The sequence below is a fragment of the Oncorhynchus clarkii genome, chromosome 25 (genome assembly GCF_045791955.1).
Source record: "Oncorhynchus clarkii lewisi isolate Uvic-CL-2024 chromosome 25, UVic_Ocla_1.0, whole genome shotgun sequence".
NCBI lineage: Eukaryota > Metazoa > Chordata > Actinopteri > Salmoniformes > Salmonidae > Oncorhynchus > Oncorhynchus clarkii.
In genome coordinates this window covers 3766686-3791304 of record NC_092171.1, presented here as the reverse complement: position 1 = coordinate 3791304, position 24619 = coordinate 3766686, and the positions used below count along the sequence as shown (strand labels likewise).

At 40.6% G+C, this 24619-nt stretch overlaps 1 protein-coding gene across 1 annotated transcript in view; it reads left to right on the top strand.

Moving 5' to 3' along the window:
• The window catches only part of LOC139384000 (c-ros oncogene 1, receptor tyrosine kinase), a 678262-nt gene that overhangs the window by 519417 nt on the left and 134226 nt on the right, over positions 1-24619 (top strand). Inside the window, exon 5 of the mRNA XM_071128628.1 lies at positions 10794-10927. Coding sequence (XP_070984729.1) covers positions 10794-10927 — 134 coding nt within the window. The remainder of the gene's footprint in view (positions 1-10793; positions 10928-24619) is intronic.

Below are 24619 nucleotides of genomic sequence, written 5' to 3'. Positions count from 1 at the left end.
AGAAGGCCGGTGATGTCGACCGCCGAACGCCGCCCGAACAAGGAGAGGGACCGACTTCGGCGGAAGTCGTGACAAGCTGCTTATGCTGAAAAGCCTTGTTAGTACATAGCTCAAATTAGCTTTAGAATTTGCTGGATTTTTTTACTTCAGACAAAAGGTAATATTTCACATAAAACAGTTGTTTTTGTATTAACTCAAATATATACTGGGTAGTTAACACCTTTGAGTTACTGGGACTTGAACCTAGAATTGTTGTGCTATAACCAATTATAGTGTTGCTGTCGTGGATTTTAGTATGAATTTAGCTTGAATCTGTGAAAAACCTCTATTATACTCTATAGTCCAAATAGTTTGATGTTACATTAAAAGATATACTGTCTGGGACTCCTGTCTTGATGGTTAACCCTTTTGAGTTATTGGATTTGAACCTAGAATTGGTGTGTTATAGCCATGTTGATGTCATTGACTTTATTGTAGATGTAAGTTGATTCTGCCAGACTTTAACCTGTTGATGCCAGGAGTTCCTCTAGAGGACATCAACACTGGCCAATTTGCGATGTGTGTGTGTGGACCAGTTTAACTATTCTTGTGGGGACCAGAAGTCCCAAAAATGTGACCAATATGGGGGCATTTTGTTAGTCCCCACGAGGTCAAATGCTATTTCTAGGGGGTTTAGGGTTAAGGTTAGAATTAGTGGGTTAGGTTTAGGGGTTAGGGAAAAAGGATTTTGAATGGGACTGAATTGTGTGTCCCCACAAGGTTAGCTGTACAAGACTGTGTGTGCGTGTTCAGTCATGTGCTGCCGTTACATTGACTTGAACACCCAAAGACACTCTGGCCTAGCATATTATGATATTTATCTACCATGACCTACTATACCAGCCATATACTGCACTGTTGTTACCATAGACACAAGATGGTGGGCAAGAGTTTATCTTCCTAGCACATTAGTCAATGACATTGGACCCATACCCCACAAGCGAATGTGAACGGATAAAAAGCTAATGCAAAAGAGAGACAGGCATAACAAACATGGTCAATACAGTAATGACCTTAACAACCCCATCCTGCCAAATTACCACAAACAGAGCGAGACTGCGTGAGCCAAAAATAAATACCTTGTAAAATATGATTTTATATACAGTGCATATAAACTCAGCAAAAAAAGAAACGTCCATTTTTCAGGACCCTGTTTTCAAAGATAATTCGTAAAAATCTGAATAACTTCACAGATCTCATTGTAAAGGGTTTAAACACTGATTCCCATGCTTGTTCAATGAACCATAAACAATTAAAGAACATGCATCTGTGGAACGGTCAGTAAGACACACTGCTTACATACAGTAGGCAATTAAGGTCACAGTTATGAAAACCTAGGACACTAAAGAGGCCTTTCTACTGACTCTGAAAAACACCAAAAGAAAGATGCCCAGGGTCCCTGCTTATCTGCGTGAAAGTGCCTTCGGCATGCTGCAAGGAGGCATGCGGACTGCAAGGAGGCATGCGGACTGCAGATGTGGCCAGGGCAATAAATTGCAATGTCCATACTGTGAGATGTCTAAGAAAGTGCTACAGGGAGATAGGGCGGACCACTGATCGTCCTTGCAGTGGCAGACCACGTGTAACAACACCTGCACAAGATCGGTACATCCGAACATCACACCTGTGGGACAGGTACAGGATGACAACAACAACTGCCCGAATTACACCAGGAACACATAATCCCTCTATCAGTGCTTAGACTGTCTGCAATAGGCTGAGAGAAGCTGGACTGAGGGCTTGTAGGCCTGTTGTAAGGCAGGTTTTCACCAGACATCACCGGCAACAACGTCACCTATGGGCACAAACCCACCGTCGCTGGACCAGACAGGACCGGCAGAAAGTGCTCTTCACTGACAGGTCACGGTTTTGTCTCACCATGGGTGATGGTCGGATTCCCATTTATCATCAAAGGAATGAGCGTTTCACTGAGGCCTGTACTCTGGAGTGGGATTGATTTGGTGGTGGAGGGTCCGTCATGGTCTGAGGCGGTGTGTCACAGCATCATTGGACTGGGCTTGTTGTCATTGCAGGCAATCTCAACACTGTGCGTTACAGGGAAGACTTCCTCCACCCTCATGTGGTACCCTTCTTGCAGGCTCATCCTGACATGACCCTCCAGCATGACAATGCCACCAGCCATACTGCTCGTTCTGTGAGTGATTTCCTGCAAGACAGGAATGTCAGTGTTCTGCCATGGCCAGCGAAGAGCCCAGATCGCAATCCCTTTGAGCACGTCTGGGACCTGTTGGATCAGAGGGTGATGGTTAGGGCCATTCTCCCCAAAAGATGTCTGGGAACTTGCAGGTACCTCAGTGGAAGGGTGAGATAACATCTCACAGCAAGACATGGCAAATCTGGTGCAGTCCATAAGGAGGAGATGCACTGCAGTACTTAATGCAACTGGTGGCCACACCAGATGCTGACTGTTGCTTTTGATTTTGAACCCCCTTTGTTCAGGGACACATTATTACATTTCTGTTAGTAACATGTCTGTGGAACTTGTTCAGTTTATGTCTCAGGTGTTGAATCTTTTTATGTTCATACAAATATTTACAGTTGACAGTGAGGATGTTTATTTTTTTTGCTGAGTTTATATATTCACACACAGTATAGTAATAGTATGATGAAATGTATTTGATTAATTGGCAAAGGGCAGAAGTCTAGCCTACAGAGCCATCTGTCCGTTTTTGTTTCGGTACAATGAGGATACATTGTGGTTAATGGATGGGCTTTTTGAGAAATGCGGGAGTACACAGAGCCTCAAAGGTCAGTTGGTTTAAAGCACTGTGGTCGCTATCATTACGTTCCCTTCTGAGTTTGACTTTCAAATTGCACTCTATTCCCTTTGTAGTGCACTACTTTCAAACCAGGGCCCATAGGGCTCTGGTCAAAAGTAGCGCACTATGTTGGGAATAGGGTGTCATTTGGGATGCAACCTCAGAGTCATAATGAGAAATATTATCAGCTGTCTGTTCAGATGACGCGAGTGTGTATATAATCATAATTTCTATAACGCATTACTTATTTACATGGAAGGGAAAGCCAGGGCACCGATTGACACACTATTCATTCGATTTAGATGTTTGAGTGATGATATTCAGTGGTTCTGTTCATATCATAATAAAGAGACACTTTAGCATTCAAATTATTTTCCAATTTTGTGAGAATGTGATATTAAATGTGTATTATAGTGCATGCACACTGAATTAGATTCATAAATCTAGAATCATATATGTTTAGATTAGTCTTTGCAATGCTTATATGAGGTCTTCAATAGATAAACTTCCACACAAGACAGAATACTATGTAAATGTAATGTCGTACAAATTATACGATTATATCTAATCTATCTTGGCATATTTTGTGTATTCTTGTAAGAGAGATTCACATTGGAATAATTTAGCCAGTGGAATTGATTTTCTTGAATAGATCATTTGAATAGATCAAGGCAGTTAAAACTTCTTATGGGCAGGTGGGACGCTAGCCAACATCTGGTGAAATTGCAGAGCACCAAATTCAAAATACAGAAATAGTCAAATTAAACATTCATAAAAATACAAGTGTTATACATCGGCTTAAAGATGAACTCCTTGTTAATCCAGCCGCTGTGTCAGATTTCAAAAAGGCTTTACGGCAAAAGCATACCATGCGATTATCTGAGGACAGCGCCCCGCTTACAAAATCATACAAACATTTTCAAGTAGAGGAGTCATGAAAGTTAGAAATAGCGAAAAAATTAATCACTTACCTTTGATGATCTTCATATGGTCGCAGTCACAAGAGTCCCTGTTACACACATGTTTGTTTTGTTCGATTATGTCCCTCTCTATGTCCCAAAAACTCAGTTTGTTGGCGCGATTTGTTCAGTAATCCACTGGATCAAAGGCGGTCACGACATGCAGTTGAATACATCCTAATAGTACCGGTTAAGTTCATTGAAACATGTGAAACATAATTAATCCTCAGGTTGTCTATTGTCTAAATAATTGATCATATTTCACCCGGACAATAGCGTATACAATAAAAAGGAAAAACAACAAACGGCATGCAATCGGTCACTCATGCAAACGAGCTCTGCATTTTTCAGAATACAAGCCTGAAACAATGTCTAAAGACCATTGACCTCTAGTGGAAGCCATAGGAACTGCAATCTGGGTCCTAACCATTTAGATACTGTATAGGCATTCAATAGAAAAGTATCCACATCAAAAGAATCCCACTTCCTGGATGGATTTTCCTCGGGTTTTCACCTGCCATATAATTTCTGTTATACTCACAGACAATATGTTAACAGTTTTGGAAACTTTAGATTGTTTTCTATCTAATACTACCATGCATATGCATATTCTAGCTTCTGGGCCTGAGTAACGGGCAGTTTACATTGGGCACCTCATTCATCCAAAATTCAAAATACTGCCCCTTACCCAAGAGAGGTTAACCCACTGTTCCTTGTCCGTCATTGTAAATAAGAATTTGTTCTTAACTGACTTGCCTAGTTAAATAAAGGTGAAAACTATGGAATATAGTGGAGCATTTGCCCCTTATAACAAAGCTTATTCTCTATCAATGCAGAAATCCCCTCTTTCTTTTTCCCAGAGCCCATACAATGTACTATGCTGGAAGGTGGATGGATGTGGGGAGGGGATAGGAGAGATTGTTGTATTTGAGGATGGTTTGTGTGTGTCTGTGTGTGTGTGTTTTGCCTTTTGCTTAAGAGGATGATTGTGTGTGTGTGTCTTAGGAAACTGTATGTTGTCTGCAGTGAAGGATGTGTGTACAGATGTAGGATCTTAATTTGATCACTATGTTGTCGCTGATAATTTTCCTGTGCCACAGGATTTGCATTAATTTGCACTTTTCATGTACACTGGAAAATTGTTAGGGTGAATTTGATAGTAGTTTACAGGCAGCTCGATGGTAAGTAACATCTGTTTTTCATATTATGGTACTGTAAAAACGGCCAGCTTCAGTCAGCCAGTTAATGCTTTCTAGTCAGGCAGCTTAGTCTCCTACTCAGAAGACACAAAATTATCTAATTCATCAAAGCCACACAAGTTATTTATCACCCTAACTCATTCACTTGCAATTTTGGGAAAAAGGCAACCTTAGCTCCCTCATTTATTGAATCAGATGGATCATTCATCACAAAACCCACTGATATTGCCAACTACTTTAATGATTTTTTTCATTGGCAAGATTAGCAAAAAAACATTTTGAATTCTGAAAGGTGAGTGTGGAAGAGGTGAACAAAGTATTGTTGTCTATCAACAAAGACAAGCCACAGGGATCTTGACAACTTGGATGGAAAATTACTGGTGATATTGCCACTCCTATTTGCCATATTTTCAATTTCAGCCTACTAATAAGTGTATGCCGCCAGGCCTGGAGGGAAGCAAAACTCATTCCGCTACCTAAGAATAGTAAATTCCTATTTACTGGCTCAAATAGCCGAACAATCAGACCGTTACCAACCCTTAGTAAACTTTTGTGTTTGACCAGATACATGCACCAGATATAGCACTTTTTTGGTTTCTACATTATTCCATGTGTAATTTCATAGTTTTGATTGCTTCACTATTATTCTACAATGTAGAAAATAGTACAAGAAAGAAAAACTCTGAAATGAGTAGGCATGTCCAAACTTTCGACTGGTACTGTATGTAGTTGTGGTGGAAATCTTTGAATGCATTGTAATGTTTTAAAAATTGTATAACCTCCTTAATAAATACGGCAAGGTACTGTATTCCGTGGGGTGGTAATTCATTATCATTCAAAATACAGCAATTATTTCCCTGCCCACAACACTTTCTCACAATGCACCTTAATTTACAGTATGATGCAGTGAAATGTTTTAGATTATATTACTTTTAATAAAACACAAAATTGCAAAATTACAGTTTTCCATTACAGTTTAGCATAATTTTGGCCAGCTAATAGTCTAACCACCGATCAAGCAACATGACATCGGCGGAAAAGTGTGAATGGAAAAAATGTTCTAATCCTGTTGCTGCAGGATTATTTTGCTGCGTCAATAATGGTCATATATGGATCCTACATCTGTATGTACTGGTCCTGAGTTACTTATGTCTCATGCATATATTTGGTATGGTTTACTGACTGCTCCACCACTCAATGAAACCCTAGGAGGCACTACAAACATCTTTGGAGATATTTAGTGTGATGGACTTTTTAGTCTCTGCATTACATCCATGTCCTCAGTAGTTCAAGCACTTTTAGTCATGTATCAACATCGATAACATTATGGGTAACATTTTCTGTCCGCCAAACTGAACTCTGCAAGAAGAAAATACCATTTAAGTCACAATATTGAAGCTGGAGTTGTCTTGTAAATGTATCTTTTACAACATCTACATGTGAATGCTATGATTATCTGCGGTTTTAAAGTAAACAGCAAAGTGTGTCCAATGTAATACCGGATAAGTTCTGCCTACTCAAACATTTTTAGGATACCGATTACCCAAAATTGTTTTAGTTAGGAAACTTAACCCATTTAATCCCAAATTTTTCCCAGACATGAAAATATCCAAATCAAGTGTCATTAGTAACCCTTTGAAGTAATCAATCATTATTTTTCAAAATATTAATGGGAAAGTAGGTGAAAAGGTGTGTTTTATGGTCGGTCACAATTGTGACTGGTGGGATAATGTTACGTATACTAAATTAACGTATTTCTCCCATGCAGTTATCAAAGTTCTTATATATCTCAACCCAGTTAATTACACATTTAAAACTCTGTCACTGGCAGTCCCCAGCGTTGCCTCTAGAATGCCCCGTCACATTCTAGTGTGACTATTTAACACATCAAAAACCCTTATACAACACGATATGAATACTGAGAGCAAAGACAAAAAAAACATCAACGTATTTCAACATTGTTACTTTATTGTAACATACATTGTAACATTGTTAGTTTAGTGCAACATATATTGAAACATTAATATTGTAACCTTATTGTAACATTTGAACTTGTACTTTAGTGCAATATTAATTGTAACATTTTCATTGTGACATTTTAGTGCAACATTCACTAACAACTGTATAGCAGTCGTGTTATTCATTCCCACTGAAAGTAAAGGTAACATTTAGGATAGAGGTAGCCTGTAGAACATGCATTCAAGTAGAGGCCTACACTGAACAAAATACAATTATACATGTCATACAGTATGTCTTGAATCAATTGACCTTCTTTTCTAAAAACACTTCAGTCATTTTGATTGTATTTTTTGTCGACTTTTCTTTTCTTGCGTTGTACTGCTTCTCCTCACCCTTTATCGACTTTTCTATTTTTATTTTATTGTCTTTTTCAGCCCTTTTTAATTCGCACTTATCTCCTTTTCTACTGTCCATGGTATATCTTGAAGCACTCAAAGTGCAGTGGCGCTTTGCATTTCTCACATGCATAGGTAGTACGGCAGTGGTTTCTTGACGAACATTTGCATATTTGGGCTGTATACTACGTGTTTTGGAATCACATCAGTGGCAGGCCTCTTCGATCATTTGAACACTCAATCTCTATTTTTGACCACCTGCAGCTTTCCCTTGGCTCTTCTGGCTGACCCCTATGGCTTGTAGAGGCCCTTGGTTCTTCTGACTGGACCCTCTGACGGGTAGAGGCCCTTGGCTCTTCATTATCAACAATGGAGAGGGGTGGGGGAGGTTGTGGAGGGGGGGTGGGTGGTGAGGGGTAGGTCATTATCACTGATAACGTTGTTCCTGTCATGATCTGTTTGCATAGGTTCAGCATGTGCATTCAACAGCCTGGCTGGCATCTGACCCATCGCTATCACAATCACTCACGACAGCATCTTTCTCATTTTGAGGGATAACTGTAATGTTGCATGCCTTGTCTGGGCAGTCACCTAGATCCAACATATCCAGAACTTGCCTCAAAGTGAAACTAAAAGAAAGAACAGAGTAGAAAGTTAGTTAGAACAAGACCTATGTATGTGTATCAGTATGTGTATACCTAATAGCCTGTCACTATTGTTACCATCAACATGTTTACACATTCTATGACCACACTGAACAAAGTTGAGTAATTGCAAATGCAAATGCATATATCAATACAAAAAAAGTGTCCTATCTTTATGTTAACATACATTACTAACCTTTTGTTTGGGAGCTTTGATGCAGCCATCCTCTTCTCAACCAGGAAGTAAACAGCTCTGGTCATGTGACAATTTACACTAAACATGTGACACTGCACATATTTCATTGAGACCCTTGATTTTTTCAATAATTTCTGGAAATGCATTGATACATCATTCAGTGACATTTATAGAGCCTTATAACTGGAAACTTTTTTTTAATAGTGACCGATGGGATAACATAGGTTAAATAGCTGAGTGCTCTCCTGCTATGAGTAATACAAATGTAGTTTTTTTTAATAAGTATACTTCAATTTAATGCCCCCACTAAGCCAAGCTTCCAATCATTTCCCAGTGTGCCTTGCCTTTTCGATTGAATTGTAGCGTTACCACCCATGACTGTCTTTGTCACTAACAAATACAATGTTGTTGAATTCGTTCACTTTCAGTCCTGTGGTCTTTCTAGGTGAATATTGTCATTAAAATGTAATGATTACATACAGTGCATTTGGAAAGTATTCCGACCAATTTACTTTTTCCACATGTTATTAGTGGATGCCTACTGGAGAACTTTGATCTTTTTAATGAATTTATCTTATTAACACTTTGTTCTAGCTAGCTATTTGTGTAGGTAGCTATCAAGTAAACACAATACCCCATAATGATGAAGCAAAAACGTGTTTTATAATTTTATAATATGTATTACATTTACATAATTATTCAGACACTTTACTCAGTGCTTTGTTGAAGCACCTTTGGCAGCGATTAAAGCCTTGGGTGTGACACTACAAGCTTGGCACACTGGTATTTGGGGAGTTTCTCCCAATCTTCTCTGCAGATCCTCTCCAGCTCTATCAGGTTGGAGAGATGTTCGATTGGGTTCAAGTCTGGGCTCTGGGTAGGCCACTCAAGGACATTCAGACTTATCCCGAAGCCAGTCCTGCATTGTCTTGGCTGTGTGCTTAGAGTCATTGTCCTGTTGGAAGGTGAACCTACGTCCCAGTCGGAGGTCCTTAGCTCTCTGGAGTAGGTTTTCATCAAGGATCGCTCTGTACTTCGCTCCGTTCGTCTTTCCCTCGATCCTCACTAATCCCCCAGTCCCTGCCACTGAAAAAGATACCATAGCTGCCACCACCTTGTTTCACCGTAGGGATGGTGCCAGGTTTACTCTAGACGTTACGCTTGACATTCAGGCCAAAGAGTTCAATCTTGGTTTCATCAGACCACAGAATCTTGTTTGTCATGGTCAGAGTCTTTAGGCTTTAACTTACCAAAATTGGAGAAAGTCAAGGGGCCACACTAGACCTGCAAGTAGGGTTGCAAACTTTCCCAAACTTCCAGACAGAATTTCTGGAATACCTGGAAAATGTACCATAATCTTGCAACCCTAACTGTAAATCACATTATGCTGGTTTGCAAAGTGATGTGTAATTCCCTATTGGAATCTATCAAGCATTAGGCTATCCAACATTCAACATTTTTATTCACCCACAACCTGCATTCATAATGAGTGCCAGGGTTAAGAACAGTGGGAGGAAACTACCTAAGTCATTTAAACTGGAACAACCATTTCAGTAACGGTTGCAAAAATTATATTTATTTTATTGTGTAGCATAACATTTAACCATTCAATTACTCAATGTACAGGCAAAAACGCATATATTAAAAACAATTCTAAAAAGTTTACCTGCAGTAGAGCAAGCTGGGAAAAAAAGTTCAGTTATCAGATCTTACAAAAAATATAACTGGTGTGACTTCTCATTTAGTTTTGAGTCAGTACCACAAACATTTTAATTAATAATGACTTTTCATTGACTTTCAGTACAACTTACTAGAAGTGTTGTGGTTGTGGTTTACAGTATGTGTGCATTGTGTTTACTAAATAGCCACAAATCCACAGCTACTGTACTACCTCATGTTGTTTATTTTGATCCAATGGAGGGCGGAGAGGCATACAGTATGTCATAAATAAATAATACAGAAAATAGGCATGGTGATAGGGGGTTGGTAGGGGAGAGGGGGAGGAAGAGAGGGCAAGGGGAGGGAGGAGAGAGAGCGGGAGGGATTAGTCATTGGTCAGTAGCCCGAATCCAAAGTGATATCAGCTGCAATTTGCTTAATAAAATTATGGACCACGTTGAACTACACAAAGGCAGGCGGTGGCTTGCTGGAGAGAGCATTCGCTTCAGGATATCCTTGCACACAGGAGCTAACATTGGTGTGTGTGGCATGCACACACCCTTTCTGACTCTCTCTCTGATACACACACACCTGCACACTCTATTTTTGCCACCTCTGGTACTGAAGTGCAGGGTGTCATCCACGCACACCACCTGTCAGCTTTAGTAAGAGCCTTCGCCAAAAGCTTGTCCACAAGTTACCCGGCAGGAGCATGCACCAACAGGCTAAGGATGAGGGGGAACCTCCCAAAATGCAGGGGGAGGAGGGGGACTCGAACACAACATGCTCCACACGAACCCAGTCTACCCCCTCTCCTGAGACCTCCACGGAGGGGGAAATTCAGGTGGAAGAAGAGGGAACTCCTGTCCTGACTCCCAACCCCTACAGTAGGCATGGGGGGCCCTGTCGCCCGGGGTGTCTACTAGTCGCCCTGATCTTCATGCTCATCTCTTTACTCGGCAGCTGGGCAGTGGTCCACCTCACCCTGGGGTCCCGTGGAATGGCGACCTTCAGGATCCAAGCCAGCTATGACCGGCCGAGCGAACAGGATGCCACCGCCACGATCAAACCGGGCTTCACCACCAACTGCACCATGGGTAAGTGAGCGTTTAAGTTAGCAATTGCTGTGTTGTGTGTCTGCACGCTACTGTACTGTGGAGTGGTTAATAGTTTAATCAAAAGACTGACCCAATGTCAGAAATGTTGGTTCTACTAATGGTTCCTAATCGTGAAGGTTAGGATTTTGAGTTGTGCAATCTGACCTTAGATCTGTGGTTATGGGCATTGTCTACATCAAGTGTGTGCTGTATATCCACATCTAAACTAGGCTATCCTGGGTTGGCACGGTAGCCTAGTGGTTAGAAATCTGTCGTTCTGCCCCTGAACAGGCAGTTAACCGACTGTTCCTAGGCCGTCATTGAAAATAAGAATTTGTTCTTGACTGACTTTGCTGGTAAAATAAATAAATAAAATATGCAAAAGTATGTGGACACCCCTTCAAGTTTTAGTGGATTCGGCTATTTCAGCTGTTTCTGAAAGGTGTATAATATTGATAACAGCCATGCAATCTCCATAGACAAACATTGACAGTAGAATGGCCTTACTGAAGAGCTCACCATCATAGGACACCACCTTTCCAATAAGTCAGCTTGTAAAAATTCTGCCCTGCTAGAGTTGCCCTGGTCAGCTGTAAGTGCTGTTATTGTGAAGTGGAAATGTCTTGGAGCAACAACGGCTCAGACACGAAGTGGTAGGCCACACAAGCTCACAGAACGGGACTACCGAGTGCTGTCCTCGGTTGCAACATTCAGTACCGAGTTCCAAACAAGAACTGTACATAAGGAGCTTCATGAAATGGGTTTTCATGGCCGAGCAGCCACACACAAGCCTAAGATCACCATGGCTAATGCCAAGCATCATCTGGAATGATGTAAAGCTCACCACCATTCGACTCTGAAGCAGTGCAAATGCATTCATTGGAGTGATGAATCCCGCTTCTGGTGAATCCGGATTTGACGGATGCCAGGAGAACGCTACCTACCTGAGTGTATAGTGCCAACTATAAAGTTTGGGGGGAAGAATAATGATCTGGGGCTGTTTTTTGGCCCCTTAGTTCCAGTGAAGGGAAATCTTAATGCTACAGGATACATTGACATTCTAGACAATTCTGTGCTTCCCACTTTGTGGCAACAGTTTGGGGCATGCCCTTTCCTGTTTCTGCATGACAATGCCCCTGTGCACAATGCTAGGTCCATACAGAAATGGTTTGTTGAGATTCGTGTGGAAGAACATGACTGTCCTGCAAAGAGCCCTGACCTCAACCCCATCAAACACCTTAGCGAAAAATTGTAACGCTCACTGCGAGCCAGGTCTTATCACCCAACATCAATGCCCGACCTCACTAATGCTCTTGTGGATGAATGGAAGCAAGTCCCCGCAGCAATGTTCCAACATCTAGTGGATGGCCTTCCCAGAAGAGTGGAGCCCTGCTACAGGAAAGTATAGGGACAATTTGTTAATTGTTTTTTTTCTCATCTATCTACACACAATACTCCATAATGACAAAGCATGACATTTTTTGGGAAATGTTTGCCTGTGTACAACAAATTTAAAACGTTTCACATACGTATTCAGACCCTTTACCCAGTACTTTGTTGAAGCACATTTGGCTGCGATTACTGCATTGAGTCTTCTTGGGTGTGACGTTACAAGCTTGGCCCACCTGTATTTGGGCAGTTTCTCCCATTCTTCTCTGCAGATCCTCTCCAGCTCTGTCAGGTTGGAGTTATCCCGAAGCCAGTCCCGCGTTGTCTTGGCTGTGTGCTTATGGTCATTGTCTTGTTGGAAGGTGAACCTCGCCCCAGTCTATGGTCCTGAGAGCTCTGGAGCAGGTTATCATCAAGGATCTTTCTGTACTTTGCTCCATTTATCTTTGCCTTGATCCTGACTAGTATCCCAGTCCCTTCCGCTGAAAAACACAGAGTCTTTTGGTGCCTTTCGGCAAACTCCAAGCTGGCTGTCATGTGTCTTTTACTGAGGAGTGGCTTCCGTCTGGCCACTCTACCATAAAGGCCTGATTGGTGGGGTGTTGCAGAGATGGTTGTCCTTCTGGAATGTTTTCCTATCTCCACAGAGGAACTCTAGAGCTCTGTTAGAATGACAATCAGGTTCTTATTCACCTCTCTGACCAAGGCCCTTCTCCCCAGATTGCTTAGTTCTAGGAAGAGTCTTGGTGGTTCCAAACTTCTTTCATTTAAGAATGATGGAGGCCACTGTGTTCTTGGGGACCTTCAATGCTGCAGAATTTATTTGGTACCCTTCCCCAGATCTGTGCCTCGACACAATCCTGTCTCGGAGCTCCCTGTACAATTCCTTCTACCTCATGACTTGGTTTTTTGCTCTGACATGCACTGTCAACTGTAGGACCAAATATGGATAGATAGGTGGGTGCCTTTACAAATCATGTCCAATCAATTTAATTTACCAGCAGTATACCACCCTGCACCCCACTGCTGGCTTGCTCCTGAAGCTAAGCAGGGTTGGTCCTGGATGGGAGACCAGATGCTGCTGGAAGTGGTGTTGGAGGGCCAGTAGGAGGCCCCCTTTCCTCTGGTCAAAAAGCAATGTCCCAGGGCAATGATTAGAGACATTGCCCTGTGTAGGGGGCTGTCTTTTGGATGGGACGTTAAACGGGTGTCCTTACTCTCTGTGGTCACTAAAGATCCCATGTCACTTATCGGGGTGTTAACCCTGGTCCTGGCTAAATTCTCAATCTGGCCCTCATACCATCATGGTCACCTAATCATCCCCAGTTTACAATTGGCTCATGTATCCCTCCTCTCCCCTGTAACTATTCCCCGTAAATGAGAATGAGTTCTAAGTCTACTTACCTGTTAAAATAAGGGTTAAATAAATAAAACGTTGTAGGAATATCTCATGGGTGATCAATGAAAACAGGATGCACCTGAGCTCAATTGCAAGTCTCATAGCAAAGGGTCTGAATTATTTTGTAAATAAGGTATTTAAAATATATATACATGTATGAATATGCAAACATTTTAAAAAACCTGTTTTCGCTTTGTCAATATGGAGTATTGTGTGTGTGTATATTGCTGAGGGTTTTCTTTTATTTAATCCATTTTAGAATAAGGTTGTAACGTAACAAAATATGGAAAAGGGAAGGGGTCTGAATACTTTCAGAAGGCAGAAATGGTAACAGAAAAGAGGGGACCAACTCCACTTATTAATGCCCATGATTTTAGAATGAGGTGTCCACATACATTTGGTGATGTTGTGTATGCAGATAACATAGCTGATTCTCTCTAAAAGTTAGCTTCTGCTGTTTCCACTATTTAATTGTGAATACATGTCAAATGCTTACTAAAATATAAGTCTGTGAAGGCATGTTACATCTAGTTGAATTGTTCTTTAACTGTTCTGTAGTCTCGAATCGAGTGTCAAAGTGTTGGTCCTTGCTTACAACATATGTTAGCTTTTTGTGAAATTGACATTTATGTTCTGAGCACGATGCTCTGCTTTGTTGAACATTACAAAGAGAAGAACCGAACAAGTTGCTTAAATGTAATATTTACATAATATATATGTAATATTTTATTATTTTACGTTATTTAAATGTTATAATTTATTCTTTCAAATTTGAAAAGTGAACAGGTTAGTACATTTGTCTTTGAAATAAAACACTTACTTGAGTTAGCTACTAATGTATTAGCTTAGGGGAATACAGTGAACACAGTGAATACAGTGAACTTTGGAAAGAGTTGTTGCTTTCATAGCTATGTTTTGATGTCACTTCTAAGGGTGTTTGAAAAGCAGTGCAAATGTTTTTCAAACTGGAGATTTTTCCGGCTGCTGTTCTGGATGTAAACCCCATTACCATATGTTTTGGAATGAAATGCAGGGTTGGCGTGCTACAGGGGATAATATCTCTCTGTGAACCTCGAGAGGTCCTTAAATTAGGTTAATCCCGTTTATTCAATTTCCTCCGAGCTCTACGCGGAATTGTAGGGACCTTTGCTTTTGACGTTTCGAGGAAGTGTATAATATTGAAGAAATGTGGTATAAAATGTGGATTTCAAAAGAGTTACAGTTGAGTTATGGCTGGTTTCCCCTTTTGGTTATTGGAACAGACAAGCCACTGTCACAGCAGCTATTGTGCATCAATAAAAGCAGAGAAACAGAATGCGGACAAATACTTTATGGGATATTCGAATTGAATTTACATGCTCAATTGACCAAGCGTCACAATGGAAGTAGACTGTTAGGGCACAGACATTAGACAAAAGTCAGTTGAGTGAATTTTCCAAACTTTGTCAACTATGTTAACCACCATTCACTCAGTGGTGTAAAGTTTGGGGTATCTGTAATTTACTTTACTATTTCTATTTTTGACATCTTTTAATTGTACTCCACTACATTCTTAAAGAAAATAATGTACTTTCTACTCCATACATTTTCCTTAACACCAAAGTTACATTTTGAATGCTGAGCAGTACAGGGAAATGGTTTAATTCACAAACTCAAAGAGAAAATCCCTCATCCTACCTACTGCATCTGATCTGATCTGGAGTCACTAAACACAAATGCTTTGTTTCTAAATTATGTATGAGTGTTGGAGTGTGCCCCTGGCTATCCGTTAATTTTAAAAACAAGAAAATTGTGCCGTCTGGTTTTATTAATATAAGGAATTTAAAATAATTTACACTTGTAATACACTTTTAATACTTAAGTAAACTCAGCCATAAAATAAATCTCCCTTTTTCAGGACCCTGTCTTTCAAATATATTTTTTTAAAGCTCTGGACCTGCTAATCGTAGCTGTCTTGAGCATATCAGCTGCTATCTGAACAAGTTTATCGAACAATGATCTTGGGCCACTATAACTATAACTATTTTGACAATTGGATTGGTCCCCTCTACCACACGGAACCCACTAATCTACTGACAGAAATGCACGGGGTGGCTAAAAACAGACCTCCATCTTTTGCTAGCTTGCTACCCATGGCTCGGCTATCTGTCGGAATCGCCGTGACCCCAACCGATCGCACTACTCACTGGAACCTTATGATCACTCGGCTAAGCATGCCTCTCCTTAATGTCAATATGACTTGTCCATTGCTGTTCTGGATATTGGCTTATTTCACTGTAGAGCCTCTAGCACTGCTCATTATACCTTATCCAACCCTTCAGTTCCACCACCCACACATGCGATGACATCACCTGGTTTCAATGATGTTTCTAGAGACAATATCTCTCTCATCATCAGTCAATGCCTAGGTTTACCTTGTCTGTACACTATACCTTGAATCTATTTTATCGCCCCCAGAAACCTGCTCCTTTTACTCTTTGTTCCGGACGTCCTAGACATCCAGGCCCTGCAGTGTCTAGTTCTCTTTTTATGACTTCTGTAACCGTAAAAGCCTTGGTTTCATGCATGTAAACATTAGAAGCCTAAGTTTGTTTTATTCACTGCTTTAGCACACTCTGCCAACCCGGGTGTCTTAGCCGTGTCTGAATCCTGGCTTAGGAAGACCACCAAAAACTCTGAAATCTCCATCCCTAACTACAACATTTTCAGACAAGATAATGGAACTGAACCTGTACATAGCCCATCTATAGCACAAACAACTACCTCTTCCCCTACTGTATTTATGTATTTATTTTGCTCCTTTGCACCCCAGTATTTCTACTTTGCACACTCATCTACTGTCAAATCTACCATTCCAGTGCTTTAATTGCTATATATGATATTTACTTCGCCACCATGGCCTATTTATTGCCTTATCTCACCTCATTTGCTCACATTGTATATATACTTATTTTTCAACTGTATTATTGACTGTATGTTTGTTTTACTCCATGTGTAACTCTGTGTTGTTATATGTCGAACTACTTTGCTTTATCTTGGCCAGGTCGCAGTTGTAAATGAGAACTTGTTCTCAACTGGCCTATCTGGTTAAATAAAGGTGAAATAAAATAAATAAAACACTCTATTAAGGCATCTTTAATTTTACTCAAGTATGAACATTTATTTTGTATATAAAACACAACATGTAAAGTGTTAGGTTATTTCTCTCAAACTTTGTGCACAAATTTGTTTACATCCCTGATAGTGAACATTTCTCCTTTGCCAAGATAATCCATCCACCTGATAAGTGTGGCATTTCAAGAAGCTGATTTAACAGCATGATCATTGCACCTTGTGCTGGGGACAATTAAAGGCCTCTCTAAAATGTGCAATTTTGTCACACAACAAAATGCCACAAATGTCTCAAGTTTTGAGGGAGCGTGCAGTTGGCATGTTGTCTGCAGAAAGGTCCACCAGAGCTGTTACTTTGGTTTGGACTCATTCTCCGACTCTCCCGTGCTCCAATTTGCGTGCTAAGAGCCCAGTAGTGTGCATTTTGAGAAACACCCTATGTATGATTCTCGCAAACAATGTAAAGTATGTATAGATAGGTGTAATCAGATTTTTAATCCGAGGGTATCCTGCTATTGACACACTTGTTGAATAGAACGTGAAAACAACAGTAATTAATGAGGCAGTCTATACAGTGAAGGTGAGTGCAGGTAGGCCTAGACAGAGGATGTTTTTGTGGTTGCAGCCCTGTGCACCCCTTTATGTTAATGTATCAATTGCACCCAAATGAATTCATGCAAATACATTTTCTTCATTTTATCACAAAATATAAAATTCCTGATACCAACATGAGAAGAACATGAGTTCATTCTAAGAAAAGAAACTGTGACATTTTACAATAATTGTAATACCTAAATTCCCACCAAAATCCACGTAATCCATTATTTGTCTATGCCAGTAAAATGTTTTATGTGCTATAATTCAGTCAATACCTGATGGATTAAAACAATTCAAACAGTTTGGAGAATCGTTATCCATTGTCAAACTGCTGCATTCATTATAATTGTTTTTAAACCTTTTAACAAGTTTGATTACCTTTGCAACATACATGCAAGGACTGTATTGCTGTTTGTATTACTTCCTCATTTTGCCACATGCTGCACTTTACAGATAATGTAAAAATGCATTTGATGATCCCAACACACGTAGACACCCCCTCCACACATACAACTCATCCCTAACGACTTGTTGCGTACCAGTGCCTCTCAGACCTCCGACAACAGAACAGGTTGCTGTTGCAAATCCCAAAAATTAGACAAGGCTAATTGTTCTCCTGTTGGGCAGCTCACAATGGCCCCATTCTGGGGCCAACACACACACGCCCGCCCTGGATATGTTTCAACACCCACCCACCTCTGCATGTCTCTCCAAGCTTTAATCCGTTGCACCAGCTCTCCACAACAAGTATCGGCTGATCTACAATTGAGGTGAACGTTGTAGAGTGTACCTCTTGTCCCATGAGCACCTGTCGCTAAGCCTGGCTCGAAAAGGCCCGCTTTTAAAACTTGTATCTCTTGTGGGGTTTTTGCTTGTTTTGATCCAGTCTCTGCCTCTAATGAGTTAATTAGGACTATTAATGATTGCTATTGTGAAGCTTCAGGGGGGCTAAGGCCGATTGGAGCTCAGGGTTTTAGTCGTTGTTTAACTCTCCCTGTGGTTTGCAGTATGTTTGGGTTAAGAGTTGTGCCTCTTTCTCAATGTGCAGGCCATGTTTAAAAATATATTAGATGTACATACTTGATATAAATTAAGATTTATCAGAAATGGGGGGAGGGGGGGGCACGGTGTGTATCTTCAGTTTAAAGCAGTTCTTTGAATTAGCGATCGTGCTTCAGATCAAATATTTTCCCATTTCCAACCCGCAAACGCTGAGATATGCAGACTGTTCTGGTCGTCTCACATCTGTGGTCAGCTGTGATAAATACATTTTACGGATTTCGCAAGCACTTATGCCAAGAGATGTTAAAAACCTCATAAATGTTACTAAATGTAATTGAAAATGTATCATGAGGGCACTAAACAATAACTAGTAGTGCTGCATACTCCAAGAAAGAAATCTCACCTTTCTGATAAAAAAATAGTTAGTCACTATAAGGAGTGCGTACTGGCGGCAGAGAAGTCAGTCGCAGGAGAGCAAAGACTGTGTTACAACGGAGCAATTTAATAATCAAAATCACCGTGAACAAAACAATAAATATATACAATGGGACAAAAACCCTTCGCACGCCAGACATAACGTGCACAAACACTTAAAATAAACAATTATGGACAAGGACATGGGGGAAACAGAGGGTTAAAGTCACAACATGTAATTATGGAATTGGAACAATGTGTGTGGGAAGGCAAGACAAATGTTAAATGAAAGGTGGATCGGCAATGGCTAGAAGGCTGGCGACGCTGACCGCCGAATGCCGCCCGAACAAGGAGAGGGACCGACGTCGGCGGAAGTCGTGACAGTCACTTTTGAGGACACAAGCTCAAGCACACAGTACAAATATGATACAAATATGGCTACCACAGCAGTCTTCAGCGATACGCCATCACAGCTGGTTTGCGCTATGTGGAACAATCATTTATTTTTCAACAGGACAATGACCCAACACACCTCCAGGCTGTTTAAGGTCTATTTGACCAAAAAGGAGAGTGACGGAGTGCTGCATCAGATAACCTGGCATCCACAATCACCTGACCTCAACCCAATTGAGATGGTTTGGGATGAGTTGGACCGCAGAGTGAAGGAAAAGCAGCCAACAAGTGCTCATCATATTTGGGAACTCCTTCAAGACTGTTTGAAAAGCGTTCCAGGTGAAGCTGGTTGAGAGAATGCCAAGAGTGTGCAAAGCTGTCATCAAGGCAAAGGTTGGCTATTTGAAGAATCTCAAATATAAAATATATTTTGATTTGTTTAACACCTTTTGTTTACTACATGATTCCATATGTGTTATTTCATAGTTTTTATATTTTCACTATTATTCTAAATAAATAATTCAAAATAATACAAATAAAGAGAAATCCTTTAATGAGTAGGTGTGTCCAAACCTTTGACTGGTTCTGTACATATTTGTACATTTAGTTTTAGAGAAAATTTGTATATTTTCTAAAGGTCTCTCTTGATCAAAATATCTGCCCCCATCGCTGTGAACGCTCTTGAACTCGTTAGGAACTCATCTTTCATCTCATATTAATCTTGTCGATCTATGACAAACAGAAAGTGTTTTTTGTTTAAAATCTGAATTATTTTAGATTACAGGCCATAAACAAATCTCTGAATTTACTACAGTGACTAAACCACCCTCTCCTGCTGCATTACAATGTAGGGATTTATTTTGATAGTGGTGTAGGATTTATGTTGATAGTGACGTACGTAGGGTTCTGCCAGGAGTTGATGGACAGTCGGAAGAGTGAATGTAATAGTAGGAGGGACATCTGAGCTTCAAGTGGTGTCAGATTTCACATCCTGCTTCACACAGACAGAAGTTACATACTCCTGTGTCCGTGAGAATCAGGGATACCGCTCAATGCAAGCCATTTCGATCTATGCTGTCCACGTACATTACATGACCAAAAGTATGTGGACACCCACTCGTTGAACATCTCATTCAAAAATCATGGCATTAATGTGGAGTTGGTCTCCCATTTGCTGCTTCAACAGCCTCCACTCTTCTGGGAAGGCTTTCCACTAGATGTTGGAACATTGCTGCGGGGACAAGCTTCCATTCAACCACAAGAGCATGAGTGATGTCAGGCACTGATTTTGGGCAATTAGGCCTGGCTCGCAGGCTGCGTTCCAATTCATCCCAAAAGTGTCCGGTGGGGTTGAGGTCAGGGTTCTGTGCAGGCCAGTCAACTTCTTCCACACCAATCTCAACAAACCATTTATTTATGGACCTTGTTTGTGCACAGGGGATTTGGGCCTTCCCCGAACTGATGCTACAAATTTGGAAGCACAGAATTGTCAAGAATCTCATCATATGCTGTAGCGTTAAGAATTCCCTTCGCTGGAAATAAGGGGCCTAGCTCAAACCATGCAAAACAACCAGGCATTTGGCATCATATGTTGCTTCGTTTTGTGTCATATGATATACCAAACTTTACAGTTGGCACTATGCATTTAGGCAGGTAGCGTTCTCCTGGCATCCACCAGATTTGTCTGTCGGACTGCCAGATGGTGAAGGGTGATTCATCACTCAAGAGAATGCGTTTCCACTCCAGAGTCCAACGGCGGCAAGCGACGCTCAGTATTGCGGATGGTGATCTTAGGCTTGTCAGCAATTGAAACCCATTTCATGAAGCTCCTGACGAACAACTTTGCTGAAACCTGGGACAGGCGATTTTTACGTGCTACGCGCTTCAGCACTAGGCAGTCCCTTTCTGTAAGCTTGTGTGGGCTACCACTTCGCGGCTGAGCCGGCTGAGTTGCTCCTAGACGTTTCCACTTCACAATAACTACACTTACATTGACTGCGGCAGCTCTAGCAGGGCAGAAATTTGACAAACTGACTTGTTTGAAAGGTGATAACCTATGACAGTGCCACGTTGAAAGCCACTGAGCACTTCAATAAGGCTGTTCTACTGCCAACGTTTGTCTATGGAGATTGCACAGCTGTGTGCTCGATTTTATACAACTGTCAGCAAAGGGTGTGTATGAAATAGCCAAATCCACTAATTTCAAGTGGTGTCCACATACCCATGTATATATAGTGTATCGATTTATAAGCAAACTTCAGTCAGAACCGGTACCATAACCACGCAGGCCACCAAAACAGGGGACTTTACATCTAAAAGGTGATAATTATTAACATTCAAACGAAGCATCTTAGTTTTAATCTGATTCCTACAGATTTCCAAGCCTTAAGGTAAATCCAATCTTGATCGACTCCCCTCATAAGAAAAATATGTCTATTAGCTTGTTTCCGGGTCTGTACGAGTTTGACAGTGTACAATTTGCATTCTGACAAGCTCCCTCCTTTTGTGGCATCTTCCCTGCACTTGAGAACAGCGATTAATCAAGCCGTGGCGGTGTGAAAGACAAGATATTCGTCAGCTAACAGCCATGCGGGCCAAATTAATTGAGCAATGTGTCAAGTTTTTTTCATCCTCTGCCATGCTAATTAACTCATCTGTCAAGGGGCCAACAAGTGATTCCCATTCATTACCCAGAAACCAACTTGAGTGCCGGTACATCTATCTCTTACGCTCATCGTTCCCTTTGAAAAGTCGAAATGTCTTGAGCATATCGTCGGTGACACATTTGTATTTCTCACCAGCTGCTATATTGGAATACAGATTAGCTGGCTATTCAGGAGAATCACAGCCTTCCACACTGTTAGCATCCTCAAGTATGTCTAACACGAAGCAAACAGGACTGTTAGCGAAAAGACTGATGGATGAGTTCATTAACAGATCGTGGCAATAACAAATGTGTTTCAGTTTGTCTCTGTCTTTGTCATGACGTTGACTCTGGTTGCCACTAGATTATCAATTGTCATTTATGTTCATTCCTGTTTATACACTTCAAGTTTTTTTCACTCTGAAGATATTTATATTACTTGCACATTGTCACTTGTCATTTTCACAGATGGATAAGTACCTCTGACAAGACAGCAGCAAGTCCCCTCGGGGGACTTCAACCTCTAACCTCCTATTCCCTGGCCCATTTACCTAACCCTTACACCATGCAGCTGCTGGACTCTAATGTGGCGTTACTGCAAGTCTATACTCAGTGATTAGGTACTCAGCGGCGGAAGAGGGTCCCCCTGGCCCATCAATCACTCCTATCCCGGGGAGCCTTGGGAGCGAAATGAGTTAGGAGACTGTTGGTGGAGTAGAAAGAGTGTATATGGATGGATGGAAGGACAGGTTGTAGTGGCAGGATAAGAGGCTGGCCACACTGATAGAGAACTGTAGACTCATCCCAATGCAATGGCTGTGTGGCATTGAAGCATATTGTGTCGTAACTGCTTTGGAACAAAATATTTCTCACGTACAGAATGTGCACCATGATACGTACTCTTGTAATGTGAGATCTACCAAATGACACATAGGATAGCAACAATGAGCTCATTCGTAACCGTCTTCTATCACAATACAAGCATCTCTTTGAATTGATCAGGAATCAAGACCACCAGTCTATTGTTAACTAGTTGTAAACACATTTTCTATTTCACTAATAAACCAAGAATAGGTGTCTATCCTCTTGGTGAGATAAAGTACAGACATAGGTCTGCGTCCAAAACGGCACCCAATTCCCTACATAGTGCACTACTTTTGACCTGGGATCTCAATCAGCCTGGTAAATGTTAGGCCCACTGGTGAGACACTCATGAATCAATAAATGCATTGGTATGCATTGCATATGCTCAGCCAAGTGGAGAGAACATAGTGATCAGCGGACCTGTAAAATTACAATGCATAATGAGGGTATTGGTGAATGGAAGTAGTAGGAGAGAAACGCACTAGAGCACAGAGAAACAATTCCTGTGTGTGTGTGTGTGTGTGTGTGTGTGTGTGTGTGTGTGTGTGTGTGTGTGTGTGTGTGTGTGTGTGTGTGTGTGTGTGTGTGTGTGTGTGTGTGTGTGTGCGTGTGCGTGTCTGTACTACTGCAAATGTAAGATACATATAAAAAGTTTTTATGTTGCTTTTTTGGATTGAGATACATCTTTATTTTCATGCCATCCATCAAATGTAAACACCTGGAGTTTGCTAAACGGCATTGGCACTTGGCACTCGGTGCTATGGTCAGATGACATGAAAATAGAGCTCTTTGGCCACACACACTAGTAGTGGTTTTTGACAAAGAAAGATGCATATGCATCTGTGGTTTGAATTGAAGATGGCAGTCCATAAGCGCAGACAAATGATACCAAGGATCTTGAAATATTCTTTATGGAGAAGTGGTCTAATTTCACAACCAATGTAAAAAAATAAAAAAAATAAAAGATGAGATATTAATATCAGGGGTGTCAATCATTTAGATCTCTACGTTTTTGAGAAAAAATAATATTACTTGTTAAACAAAATCTGTTTCTCTAAGCAATTATATTAGTTTAAAATAATATAATTTCCCAATTTTTAGCATACAATATACAGTTGAAGTCAGAAGTTTACATAAACCTTAGCCAAATACATGTAATCTCAGTTTTTCACAATTCCTGACATTTAATCCTAGTAAAAATTCCCTGTTTTACATCAGTTAGGATCACCACTTTATTTTAAGAATGTGAAATGTCAGAATAATATTAGAGAGAATGATCAATGGGTCCGAAGTTTAAATACACTCAAATCGAATTTGGTAGCATTTTTTCCTGTCATGTCGAAAAATCTCAGTTTTGAATGAGACTGACTTTATGAACAAAATTATCTTATTTACACACATAGGCTGTTTTGTGTTGCTTTTGTGCTTGTCTTTCTTACACTAACACTTGCAATCATCTTTTCTTAATAATTTGTTGATAGTTGCTTTTTTTTAAGGAAAGTTTTATTTGCAATGTCTGTGAAATGTGGTTGTTTTACCAACTTAATTGATTGCACTGACTGAGTCGCTCTGGATAAGAGTGCCTGTTAAATGACCAAAATATACATGTAATGTGTAATGTGATATTACTAGCATGATTCTTTTAAAAAGTCGATTTGTGACTACTATATTTGAAAGATTAGGTTTCTGTAAATGTAATATCCCGATGCTTTGATATGGGCCCATATCACTATCACTCTAACGGGTGGTGGTCTGCATGTAAAAAAACTGACTGAAACTTTGACTGAGTACAGTAGCTCAGTATTTTCATTAAAATGTTTTGCTCATCTTTATCAAGGGTGTCAATAATTTCAGACCCCCCGTACAGCTTACCCCACAA